At 34.9% G+C, this 13242-nt stretch overlaps 1 protein-coding gene across 6 annotated transcripts in view; it reads left to right on the plus strand.

Moving 5' to 3' along the window:
- The window catches only part of BTBD10 (BTB domain containing 10), a 72949-nt gene that overhangs the window by 48625 nt on the left and 11082 nt on the right, over positions 1-13242 (plus strand). For all 6 annotated transcript variants that reach the window (XM_012780739.2, XM_012780745.2, XM_012780740.3 and 3 more), the window contains 3 exons: positions 2696-2798; positions 4633-4753; positions 12322-12519. In XM_012780739.2, coding sequence (XP_012636193.1) covers positions 2696-2798; positions 4633-4753; positions 12322-12519 — 422 coding nt within the window. The remainder of the gene's footprint in view (positions 1-2695; positions 2799-4632; positions 4754-12321; positions 12520-13242) is intronic.

Below are 13242 nucleotides of genomic sequence, written 5' to 3' on the forward strand. Positions count from 1 at the left end.
ATTTCTAACTTTCTTTGCAGCACTAGTAGGAATATCAGATATACATTATTTTATTTTATTTTTTTCACTGTAAAATAATTTATTTTTTTTCCATTTTTTTAAATTTCAGCATATTATGGGGGAACAAATATTAAGGTTACATATATTGCCCATGCCCCCACTCCCCCTACATTAGGTTTTTTTTTTTTTTTTTTTTTTTACCAGAAATGTCTGTTGTAACCTACATTAGGTATTGAGTTAGGATACTAAAAGATTTCTACTGACTGAGATCATAGATTTAATCTAACTAGGTGAATTTAGTGGTGATAATGTTTCCTACACTTGGGTTCCCAGATTCAACCACCAAATATAGAAGGCGTCAACTTTATTTGAAGATAAAAAAGAAACCCACCAATTTGGTTAGCATTAAGTCTGCAGTAGTTATTAGTTTGACATAAATACTTAAAAGGAAAAAAAAAAGGAATGTCATTAACAAGTAGTTAGTAGAGTGAAGGAATTTACAGTCATCTTCTGATTTGTGTTGGTCCAAAGTAATAGCTCAATTTAAAGTTTGCAGTCATGGGAACCACAATTTAAGAAGGATATAGATCTGTGATCCCCAAGCCCTGTGCTAAGGACTGGTATTGTTCCATAGCCTGTTGGGAACTGGGCTGCACAGCAGGAGGTGAGCAGTGGGCAGCCAGCGAAGCTTCATCTGTATTTACAGCAGCTCCCCATTGCTGGCATCACTGCATAAGCTCTGCCTCCTGTCAGATCAGCATTGGTGGCATTAGAGTCTCATAGCACAAACCCTACTGTAAAGGGTGTGTGCAAGGGATCTAGGTTGCATGCTCCTTATGAGAATTTAATGCCTTATGATCTGAGGTGGAGCTCAGGCAGTGATGCTAGCAGTGGGGAGCGGCTGTAAATACAGATTATCATTAGCAGAGAGATTTGACTGCACAACAAATGTAATGTGCTTGAATCATCCCGAAACCCTCCCCCACCCCGGTCCGTGAAAACACTGTCTTCCGTGAAACTACTAAAAAGGCTGGAGACCGCTAATATAGATATTATGGACTTGATTTTTCAACATGTTCAAAACTAGGATCAAATACCTTTTAATTATAAAATCAGTATGTTTGTTCATGCTAATATAAAATGAAAAGATATATAAATGAAATAGAAGTTTACAGGAGATAAAAACTTGTGGTATTTTTCTAGATTGCTGATGGGATGTCTGTGTGTGTATGTGATTTGTCATTGTCTCATAATACAGAATAAATGCTTTTATTGCGATACCATATACATTCTGAATAGCTAAATATTTTCCTACAGCGTTGACAGTAGACTTTATATCCATGAGGAAAAAAATACTTGAACTATAGGCTTTTTTGTATTTTTAGTATTGTAGGGGAAGATTATTGATGGAAGTTATTAGGAGGATGACTTGACACTGTTAATAATACTTCATATTTTTATGTACTATTTATAGACACAGTTAAAAAAGTAGATATTTGAAATTTTGCTTTAGTTGTTAGGCTACTTTTTCTTTTAATAAAGGATTGGTCATCTGCAAAGAATAGCTTTTCCGTTTTGTAAAAAGTTTAAATATTTGAGAAAATTGCATGACATTTGATTCCTAAAAAACTGTCTTCTTTTTTTCAATCAGTGAAAGCTTCTTTTCATGTCACTTGACTAAAGCATATCTTTGGGGATGAAAATTAATATTCATGGGAACTGTAAAAAGAAGTTAGCATTCTTTTTGAAACTTTGAAATAAAAAAGCTTTGTTGTTCATAGGTTTTTGTGTAACAACAAACTGTTTGAATTAGGAGACTGTTGAGTAGAATACTTAGTTCACCGTATTTACTTTGGGAATAGTGGTACCATTGAATTCAAAGGTTCAACTGTCTTTGATCGTGATTTTTAAATTTTTTTGAGAGTAGTACATCGAATTTTTCATTGCAAAGGACATATTTTACAAATTGCCTCTCTTCTAAATAATTATTGTTAAAGGGCCAACAACATGACTTGAAAAAAACATAAAAGAGAAATTGCATTTCTCTTATATAAAAATTAATCTTAAGAGCTTTTAATTCATTTTCTTAAGCTTTTCATTTTCCTTTTCTTTATTCCTGTCTATCCCAGCTTTTGATTGCTTGTTTTTCAGTTCTAGGATGCTAGTTAAGATTGGGAAATGTAAAACAACCTGACTTAACTATATCATCTTATTTTTTCCTAGTTTAGCTTGCTGAATGTGCTGCATTATAGCATTAACTTTATAAAAATAGTAGTTTACGGAAAAAGCACAGATAACATGATTTCCCTTTTTCTTTTTTTTCTTTCTGGTAAGATTAGTATTAAAAAAATCACCTTTTCCCCTAGATTGATTGTTATTTTTTTGTTTTTGCTTTTTTTTCTGAGGAGGAGTGATTGGAAAGTTTTTTAGCTTCTGAAATTTGTCATTTAATTTTATTATTGCTTATAAGGAATCTATACTACTGTTCCCTCCCATAAAAACGAAAATATTTTTAATATCCTTTATTTATAATGTTTGGCAGAATAAATTCCTGATAAAAATTCTTAACTAATTTAATGATATAATTTAATGCTTAAATTATAATTCCTTTTTTCTTTTATACATGAAACCGATTTTCACTTTTTACGGAAGTATCATATTGATGTATTTATTTCTCAATTATTTGCTGTCATAGGATGTTTGGATCTGGTCGAGAACATAACTTTACACGTCCCAATGAGAAGGGAGAGTATGAAGTGGCAGAGGGAATTGGTTCCACTGTGTTTCGAGCTATCCTGGTGAGTGTTTCTTATGTGTATTGACTTAATTATAAGAGCCTTTCTTGGTAGGTATTTAGATTGGAAGCAGAGTTCTATTTGGATATCTCTTTAGAAATATGAAAGATATTGTTTTTCCTTAAACACCATTTAATTCACCTTTATCTTAGTACATAAAGATAATATGATAAAAACAAATGAATTTTATGAACTTTGGGAAGATAGGATAGGGAATGATTTATCTCTTAGGTCTGCCTAGGCAGTTCTTTCATATACTTAATAGTAACATTTCTGGAGTCATATTTATTCCTCCTTCAGTCTCTTAAATACAATAAATCATTTTTGCTAATATTTTGTTGCATATAACCAGCAATTTCAAAACTTATGAACATTTAAAAATCAACTCCAAAATGTATTTGTCAGCATCTTTGTTTTTGTTTGTTTTTTGAGACACCATCTTGCTCTGTTGCCCAGGCTAGAGTACAGAGGTGTCATAATAGCTCACTGCAACTTCAAACTCCTGGGCTCAAGTGATCTTTCTGTCTTAGCCTCCCAGGTATCTGGAACTACAGGCATACACCACTACGCCTGGCTAGTTTTTCAATTTTTTGTAGAGTTAGGGTGTTGCTGTGTTGCTCAGGCTGGTCTTAAACTCCTGACCTCAAGCAATCTTCCTGCCTCAAGTGATCCTACTGCCTTGGCCTCCCAAAGTGCTTGTATTATAGGCATGAGCTACTGTGCCTAGCACAGCATCTTTGTTTTAACCCCCTTGGCCCCCACCTTTTTTTTTTTTTTTGAGGCTTTAACCTTTTGTTTTGAGGGCTATTTGAATTTATATTATAGACTCCTTACTTGTAATTTCAATTCAGTGATAAAGATTTGGTTTGTAGTGTGTGATAGTTTAAGCCTATTTTAAGTCTTAAAATAAGAGTTTTCTTAAACAGTTTTGAGGGGAAGGAAGATCCTGAGATGGAAGACAGGAAACGTAGTTGATCTTGATCAGGTTGTTAGTACTTGGACAAGTACCAGAAGATGTTTCGCTTCCATTGATGAAATAACTTTAGAAATTATATTACTGGTTACTGTTACTGTGGTTCTAAACCTCAAAAAGCTTGAAACAGGTCTTAATTTGGGGGGGAGTGCTTTTTCATCTGTCCCATTCTTCTATTTAACCCCCTATGGAGTTGACAAGAAGAATTTTTATAACTCAAGTATGGAGTAAGTTATCTGTAATTTTGGGGCCAGCCCCCAACAACCTTTTAAGTAGATTTTGAAAATGATCAGAACGGACTGTTATAAAATGGAAACAGCAAAGGATAGTGCTTAGAAGAATAGTATCGAACTGTGCATCTTGTTTTACATATTTAATACTTGAATATGACTTTGTAATTCTTTACTAGAAACCTTAAATTTTGTTAAATTCTCTAGATAATATTAAAGGTAACTTACAGTGTATCATTCAACTTCCTTTTTAAAATAAGTTTAAAATTTTATGATCATTGTGTAGAAAAATAACTTGTAGGAGGAAAATACATACGCATTGTTATGATATAGTATAGAGAAGAGAAGAATTAGGTAATGGGAAGACTTGGGTTCTAATGTTACGTCTGCTGTTATAAATGATTGTATGACTGGGTAAGTAAGTCAATGAAACCATTAGGTCTGAATTTTCCTTACAGGTAAAAAGAAAAAGTTGTTAGGTGAACTAGGGTCTCATTTAACTTTTAAATTCCACAATTTAGAAATGTTAGAGTACCACTATTTCTGAAAATGCTACCAACCCAACCTTAATAATAAGTTTTAGCTACCTTATGCTCCAGATGTTTTATCTATTCTTTACTTTTCTTTTTTTCAGGATTACTATAAGACAGGAATAATCCGTTGTCCTGATGGCATATCTATTCCTGAACTGAGAGAAGCATGTGACTATCTTTGTATCTCTTTTGAATATAGTACTATTAAATGTAGAGATCTCAGTAAGTATGATGTTTGTGTGTGAGTGGTTTGTAGAATTATAATCTATTGTAATGAAAAACTTGAAATAGTGCTATTTACCTGGTTAGACTTCAAATATTTGTTTCATTGAATTCTAAAACATTCTAATACCATAAAGATTATTTATGGAAGTTTGCAGAGACATTGATAATCTCTTTGTACAATTTTCCAAATATCTTTTCAACTTTAATAATTTTTTTTACCAACTCTCCTAGACTGTTTTCCTATCCTATATCATTTGTTATCAGTCTTTATCTCCTAGCTTGGGAGCCCTGGCTTTGGTCAAATGTGGTCATTTGGCTTCATTCCTCAGATCACATCATCGAAAAATTTGTAATTTTTTTGTATTACCATGTAAGATAATATTCTGAGAAGTTCAGAGGAAGGGGAAATCATTGTGAGCTATCGGGATTAGGTAAGAGTTCAGTAGAGACAAGTGGCAAAGAATGAATAGGAATGAGGCCAAGTGTGGTGGTTTAAGCCTGTAATCCTAGCACTCTGGGAGGCCGAGGCGGGAGGATCACTCAAGGTCAGGAGTTCTAAACCGGCCTGAGCAAGAGCGAGACCCCCATCTCTACTAAAAATAGAAAGAAATTAATTGGCCAACTAAAAAATATATATGGAAAAAGTTAGCCAGGCATGGTGGCACATGCCTGTAGTCCCAGCTACTTGGGAGGCTGAGGCAGAAGGATTGCTTGAGCCCAGGAGTTTGAGGTTGCTGTGAGCGAGGCTGACGCCATGGCACTCTAGCCTGAGCAACACAGTGAGACTCTATCTCAAAAAAAAAAAAAAATTAAAAAAAAAATGGTTTTAATTGAAACCGTGAGCACTATAGAGTTTTGATTTCAAATTTTTATCTTTTTATTCAAGGGACCATTTTGATTAAACTTTATATAATTAGATGCTGAAGTTTGATGACTGGTAGATTTTTGAAAAACACTAGAATTTTTTTACAGATGATGTGAATTTTAGTTCTGCAATCCCTTGGACATAGTTTACCTTGTCATCACTATTAAGTGTCTTTTATTTGTTATGGAATTTAAAGGTAAGAGTCTTCATGTAAAACATATACAATATGATTTTCCTGGTCTTTTGGTTTTTCCATAAAATTTGTAATTATTTCTAGATTACTTGTAATATATGTTACTAAAAATTGAGAGATTCTCAAAGACCTTATAAAAAATAACTATATAGAATTTGAAGAGATAAAAGTGGTCTTATAAAAATATAAAAGAATACTACAGGCGTAGACTGAGTTCAGACAAACATAATTGTTTTTCCTGCAAATATGTGCCTTTACTGAATATTTGGAATGACACTTTACACTAAAATGTCTGGGCTTGTTTCTTAATCTAAGAAGAAATAGTATTAGTACTAAATGTTCATTGAATAGGGAGACCTAGATTTCTTGCTTGAAATCCTATTTCTTAGTTCCCTCATTTTTAAAATGGAGATAATAATATTACTTACCCCATAGAGATACTGTGAAGATTAAATGAATAAAGTCCCTGACACATAGTATTAAGTAAAGATTTGCTTGTAAAAAAGTAGTGAAATTATGATGTAAAGATAAATTAAAAGACAAATATTAAAAGGTCATATTGTACAATCTGGTTTATAATATTTCCACTTGAAAATATATTATGAATATGTCTATATTAGTAAATATCCTTTAATAATAACTTGTTTAATAGTTACATAGTAATTAGTCATTTATTCTACATTTTTATTGAGCATTCACTTTATGACAGGTATTAAGTATATAAGAGGAAACAAAAAAGACAAGGTCCCTGCTATCATGATGCTTGTAATATAGGGAGGAAGACAGGCAAGTAAATTTTATTATAATGTTATAGGAAGAATAGTGTGCTAAGTGAGCATTTAGGGGCCATACGTAACTCAGGTGTGAATTTGGGGAAACTTTTTGGAGGAGAGGGGTGAAGAACTGTGTTCAGGCAGAAGGAATGGGCAAAAAGGGCAAAAAGGTTGGCAAAGGGAGGAGAGGAACTGACTTTTCAATCTTCTGTCATAGAACTTACCATACAGTGAAGGAAATCTGGGGTGCTTAGTAACTTCCAACTAGGCCTCAATGTCCATATCCAAGAAATTTTGAGAACCAGGGCTGAGCTCAGGAATGAAGGCCTAGGGCTAAAACAAATGAAAAACAAAGTGTCTTTGAATGAAAGTGGTATGGAAAATGAAATTTAAAGTCTAAATGAGCACCAATTCAGTAGGCCCAGGAAAAAAGGCATTATCTGTGTAGGAGATAATGGGACTTCAACAGAAGACTAAAAACCCTAAAGTTATAGCCAAGCCTAGTGAGAAAAGGAGATCAGAGGCAGAGTCTGCCTCGAGTAAAAATATAGAGACAGGATTTGCTTATATGTTCTTTCTCTCTCTCTTGTTTTAGCTCATGCTCTGTTTTTTAGTTTGTGGCATTAAACCAGTTAGGACTTGAGGGCAGGGATGCTATCGTTTTGACCTTGTGTCCATAGTTCCTGGGACATAGTAAGCATAAGTTGAATTAATTATTTTATCTCCTCATGCATTTTTTAAGATCCTGTTCTACTTGTCCCTTCTAGAATCATTAGTCTTTCCTTCTCTTTATATAGTAATCTTCAGGCTCAAACATACTCAAATCTGACCTATATATATTCTAGACATTGAAAAAAAATTGTCACTTAAAAAACTTGAGCTTTTCTTTGGAATTCTTTGAAGTTAGCCTTTTAAAAGAGTTAATGTATTTACTATGTTAACTCTTGCTCCAAATGCTATGTCTTTCCATTTATTCACACTTTTATATCTTTATGTAGAGTTCTGTTATTTTCTCCGTTAGCTTCTGCTCTGGTCTTGAAATACTGATGTCTTGTATTTTTATTATTGTTATGTGCAGAATATGTTTCATTTTCTAACTGCTAACATAAAAGAAAGCTACTGAATTTCGTACATTTGTATTTAACTACTTCATTGAACCTTGTTTGTTTCTAATAGTTTTTCAGTTGATTCTTATATATTCTTAGTAGATAATTGACTCTGTTGTAAATAATGCTTTTATATCTTTTTTGTCTTGTTGAATTCTTTAGAAGATTTTGAACATTGTTAAATTTAGTGGCAAAATTCTGGCAATTCTGTCTTGAAAGGCATTTCCCTTAGATTTCACTGCTAAGTCACCTATTTCTTCTTGACACTCTCTTCCATTGGCTCTTTGGCATCCTTCTTTAAGGTCTTCTGCTTATTATTCTCTCATTTGCTTCCTGATCCTTCCTTCCTTAAATGTGGTTGTCATCTACTGTTAGTTATCTTATTTCTCACAGAATCTATGCACTTATTCTCAGTGATGCCATTCATCACTGTGGTTTCAAATATTACCTTTTCACTGGGGATTTCTACCTTTTACCTCTAACTCCTAAGTACCAGCCATTCATTTCTAATAGTTTACCATGTAAGTTATCATTTCTCTCCACCCCCTATTTATCAAGCTTTTTATGGGTTTCATGCATATAGTACATGTAGTGATGAACAAAGACAGACATTGTCCCTGCGTTTATGGAGCTTATAGTCTAGTGAGGAAGACAGACATTAAACACATAATAAAAGCTGTGAAAAAATGCAGTGAAAAAATGAGATGTTATGAGAAGTGTATGTCAAAGGGGCTGTGGAGAATCATTAAGTTATTGATGGTAAAGCTGAGACCTGAAGGGTTGTCAAAGAGAAGGGAACACTGACTATACAAGAAGCAGAAATACTATGTACAGAGGCTCTTAAGTGGAAAGGAATATGACATATTAGGGAACTGAAAAAAGGCAAGTGTAGCTTGTAGATGGACGAAGTATGAGTGGTGAGGAATAAGGCCAGAGAGGTGAGGAGGAAACAGATTTATTAATTGAACAAATATTTAATGATTGTCCACTCTGTACTAAGTACTATTCTAAGTTTTAGGGATTCAGCATGAACAAACCAGGCAAAACTTTCTGTTCTAATGGAACTTACACTCTGTTTGGGAAAACAAACAATAACCAAGGTAAACAAGTGACATATGATATGTTAGATCATGGTTAAGTACTGAGGGAGAAAAAAGTAAAGAAGGGACATAGACTAGTCAGAGAAGCCTTCATTGGAGAGAAGAATTTATGTAAATTCTAAGCAGAGGTTAACAGTGATTGCATGTGTTGAAGGAGCTTGCCTGGCGTGTTTGAGAGTAGCAGAGAGGCCAGTATAGTTGGAGTGGAGTGTGTGAGAATTACTAGTATTACAGATGTGGTCAGAGAAGTAACAAAGGACCTAGGTCAGGCCAGGCTCGGTGGCTCACGCCTGTAATCCTAACACTCTGGGAGGCCGAGGCAGATGGATCGTTTGAGCTCAGGAGTTCAAGACCAGCCTGAGCAAGAGTGAGACCCCATCTGTACTAAAAACAAAAAGAAATTAGCTGGACAACTAAAAATATATATAGAAAAAAATTAGCTGGGCATGGTGGAGCATGTCTGTAGTTCCAGCAACTCGGGAGGCTGAGGTAATAGTACTGCTTGAGCCCAGGAGTTTGAGGTTGCTGTGAGCTAGGCTGATGCCACGGCACTCTAGCCCAGGCAACAGAGTGAGACTGTCTCAAAAAAAAAAAAAAATTAAAAAAAATTTTAAAAAGTTTGAAACAGCTACTAGATATCTGAGTAGAAAAGTTGAGTGATGCATTGGGTATACATGTCTAAAGTTCAGGAGAGAAATGTGGCCTAAAATGTAAGTGGGAGTCATCAGTATATGGATAATATTTAAATAAAATATTTTTTAAAGGATTCATCGTACACATTGGTCTATAACCTCGTTTTTCATATGATACGGCTTTATGGACCAAGTTGTGCATTTAAGACTTTTATTTTAAGTATAGTATAAGTCATGGGAGGTTTACACTAAGAGATACTCATAATTACATTTGGCTGTTATGGCATAAATGGATTACAGAGGGGCAAAAGCAAATGTTGGGGGAATGTAATTAGAAGGTTTTTGCAGCAGTTTGGGTGAGAGTTAATGATGACTTGAACCATGATGGAGGGGATGGAATGAATCTGGTTAACTATTGTTGTGTAACAAACCATCCCAAACTTAGCATGCACTATGACCACTTTATTACTGTCATTGATTCTATGGGTCAGGAATTCACACAGGGCACAGCAGAGGTAGTATAGGGCTGCTTCATCATGTCTGGGGCTTCATCTGTGAAGGATTAAAGGGCTAGGGTAACTCAAAAGGCTGGAGGCTTTACTCACATGTCTGGTTCCTATACTGGGATGACCCAAAGGCTAAACTTAGCTAGAAATGTCAGAGTACCTACATGGGGCCTCTCCATATGAGCTGGGTTTCTCAAAGCCTGAAGGCTGGGTTTAGAGAGAAAGCATTGGGAAAGTGAGCATTACAGAGACCAAGGTAAAAATGGCAAGCCTTCTCCTAACAGCCTCTGAAGTCATGCACTATCCATCATGCTCCCCTGGTTACAAGCAAGTCTGTATGACCATTTTGATTAAAAGGGAGGGGAATTAGATTCTACCTCTTGGGAGGAGATGTTGAGGTCACCTTGCAGAAAAGTCTGTGGCATAGGAGATATTGCAACCATCTTTGGAAAATATTGTCTGCCAGAAGAAGGAAATGACTCAATTCAAGATATGTTTAAGAAGACAGGAGAATGATTTGAACTAGAATTTGAAGGAGGAATCAAGGATTTATTCATTTATTCTACAGATATTTAAGTGCCTATTATATGCCCAGCACTGTTCTGAGATGATTCTGAGAACTTTTTTTACTGATTGGGAAAACAATGCAGAGAGAGACAGAGATGATATTAATAAGTTCAATTTTGGATATATTGAGTTTGAGACCCTCTGAAGTCATATCCAGGTAGAAATTTCTAGAAGGCAATTGAATACAACACATCTCAAATATAGAGGACAGAATTAGTAGAAATAAATTTGGGAATTGTCAATATAGGGTTCAGGAAGAAAAGAACTTAAAATTGTCTTGGGAAATGCCAATATTTAATGAATAGCTAGAAAAGAAAGAGTTGGAAAGGTTACTGAGGAAGAATAGCCAGAAAAGAGAAAAAAAACATGTAGGGGTAATTATATCAGAGATTCTTAGGGATGAGAGTGTTTCAAGAAAGAGGGAGTGGTCCAGTGTAAGAGATTCCACTAAGAGGTCAAGTAAGATCGAGACCACAAGATGGTCATTATGTTTAACAATACAAAGTCCATTTGGAGACCACAGCAAGAGCAGTTTTTATAGAGTAGTGAGAGTGGAAACCAGGTTAGAATTAGTTCGAGTTGGGTGTGGTGGTATGCATCTGTAGCTACTCAGGAGGCTGAGGTGGGAGGATTGCCTGTGCCCAGGAGTTTGAACCTGCAGTGATCAGTGACATGCCACTGCACTCCAGCCTGGTCAGTAGAGAGAGACCCTGTCTCCAAAAAAAAAAAAAAAAACTATACAAAAGAAATTTGGTTATAAAGACAATTTATCTAGACAGAGACATGGTTAAGTAATAATAATATAGATTATTATTAATAATATAGAGGGCCAATTATTTAATCAACCATTTATTATTAATTATATATTATTTGTTATCATGTTGTTATTAGTTATCATATGTTACTTATTATATAATTATATAGAGACAACTTGTAAGGGAAAAAAAGCTTTCCCTTAGGAGACTATAGATTTGAATTCTAGTGTCCTCCTAACCTTCTCCCAATTTTTCCACACACTCACATTCATATATACAGTTGCTTCAACTTCTCCCTCCAGGCTGATACTGTAGTAGTAGATCCTGAGATGGTGGAGTCTTAGATAGGAGATAGGACATTGCCATTAAAGTAGGAATAAAAGAAAAAAGATTAGGTCAGTGCAGGTGAGTTTATGGCCATGTATTTAGAAAGTTGAAGTTGTTATGTCTAACTTAAAGGAGGGTGAAGTCTACCTTTTAACTCTCTCACTTCTAGGGTGAAGTCCTCTGTGTAATTCTTACATCATGTTGTGTTTTTGCTTGGCCCTTTGCCTACCTTATTCCAAATCCTGTTGACCTTTCTCATCTCACCTCTCTTCCTACACTGAAATATTAATGCTGCTTGTGAATAACTTTCTGAGAAAGAATGTGTGGGAGTGGAATATGAGAACTATTTCAGTTCATATGGATAATCTGAAAAGTATCTTTAAGATACCCTTTAAGACATACCTAGTTCCATATACCGATGGAAGATAATTTTATATAAGGAAAAGTACTTTGGATTAGGGATGAGGTTTTAATTCTGACTTTGCAAATTTATTTTGTAATCTTAGGCAAATGCATTTGTAAAATGGGGGGCTTGTGTTGGATGTCTTTAATTGGCCCTTCTTGCTATGAGAATTCTTCCTAGGAAAAGTGTTGGTGACTGAAAAATAACCAGTAAATTATTTGTAGGGTCCCAAAAGAGATGCTGAACTAATCTAGTGTTTTATTTGTGCTTTGCTTCTGCTTTTCTTTTGCTTATCAGCCATCCAAAAAACCAAGATATGTTTGTGGGTTTCATTTCAGGTGCGCTAATGCATGAGTTATCAAATGATGGTGCTCGTAGACAATTTGAATTTTATCTGGAAGAGATGATCCTCCCTCTCATGGTAGCTAGTGCCCAGAGTGGGGAACGAGAATGCCATATAGTGGTGCTTACAGATGATGATGTGGTTGATTGGGATGAAGAATATCCACCACAGATGGGAGAAGAATATTCACAAAGTAAGTATTGTGGCATGTCTTCTCTCTCCTGAATCATCCCAGATCATCTCTTATTTTTGCAAAGAAAAAACTCTTCACTATATGCCAGGGGTCAGCAAACCTGTGGGTCAGCCTGTGGGTCAAATCCAGCCTGCCGCCTGTTTTTATAAATAAAGTTTTATGTATTGCCTATGGCTGCTTTCATGCTACAGTGGCAGAGTTGAGTAGTTGCAACAGAGACTGCATGGCTCGCAAAGTCCGAAGTATTTACTATCTGGCCCTGTACAGAAAAAGTGTGCCCTACCCATGCCATACACAGAAGTGGTTTGCTTTCGTTGACTGTCTGAATCTTGATAGATTTTTTCTTTGTATTTAGAAGCATCCTGGAGAAGTAGGTCCTAGAGTAGATAATAAAAATAACTTTTTTTAAAAAATGAGTTTTTGTTTTTATATTAATTTAGAAGCTTTAACCCATTGATTTTGAGGGTGACTTTAAGTTTTACTTAATTTCTCTAAATATATTTTATTTTGTACCAAGAGACTCCAACCTAATGAAGATTCATTTAAAGAGATAAGAGATAGCATTTTCAGCTTGATTTTTCTAAATGTGACTATATGACAGATACTATCCTTTCTGATGTTTTTTAAATGGCATATATGTTCTGGAGGATACAATGATCCTTCATAAAGCTTTGTGGAACTATAGTTCTTTTAGGTATTTCTGACCAAAACAGCATATCTTGA

Source organism: Microcebus murinus, chromosome 4 (genome assembly GCF_040939455.1).
Source record: "Microcebus murinus isolate Inina chromosome 4, M.murinus_Inina_mat1.0, whole genome shotgun sequence".
Taxonomy (NCBI): Eukaryota; Metazoa; Chordata; class Mammalia; order Primates; family Cheirogaleidae; genus Microcebus; species Microcebus murinus.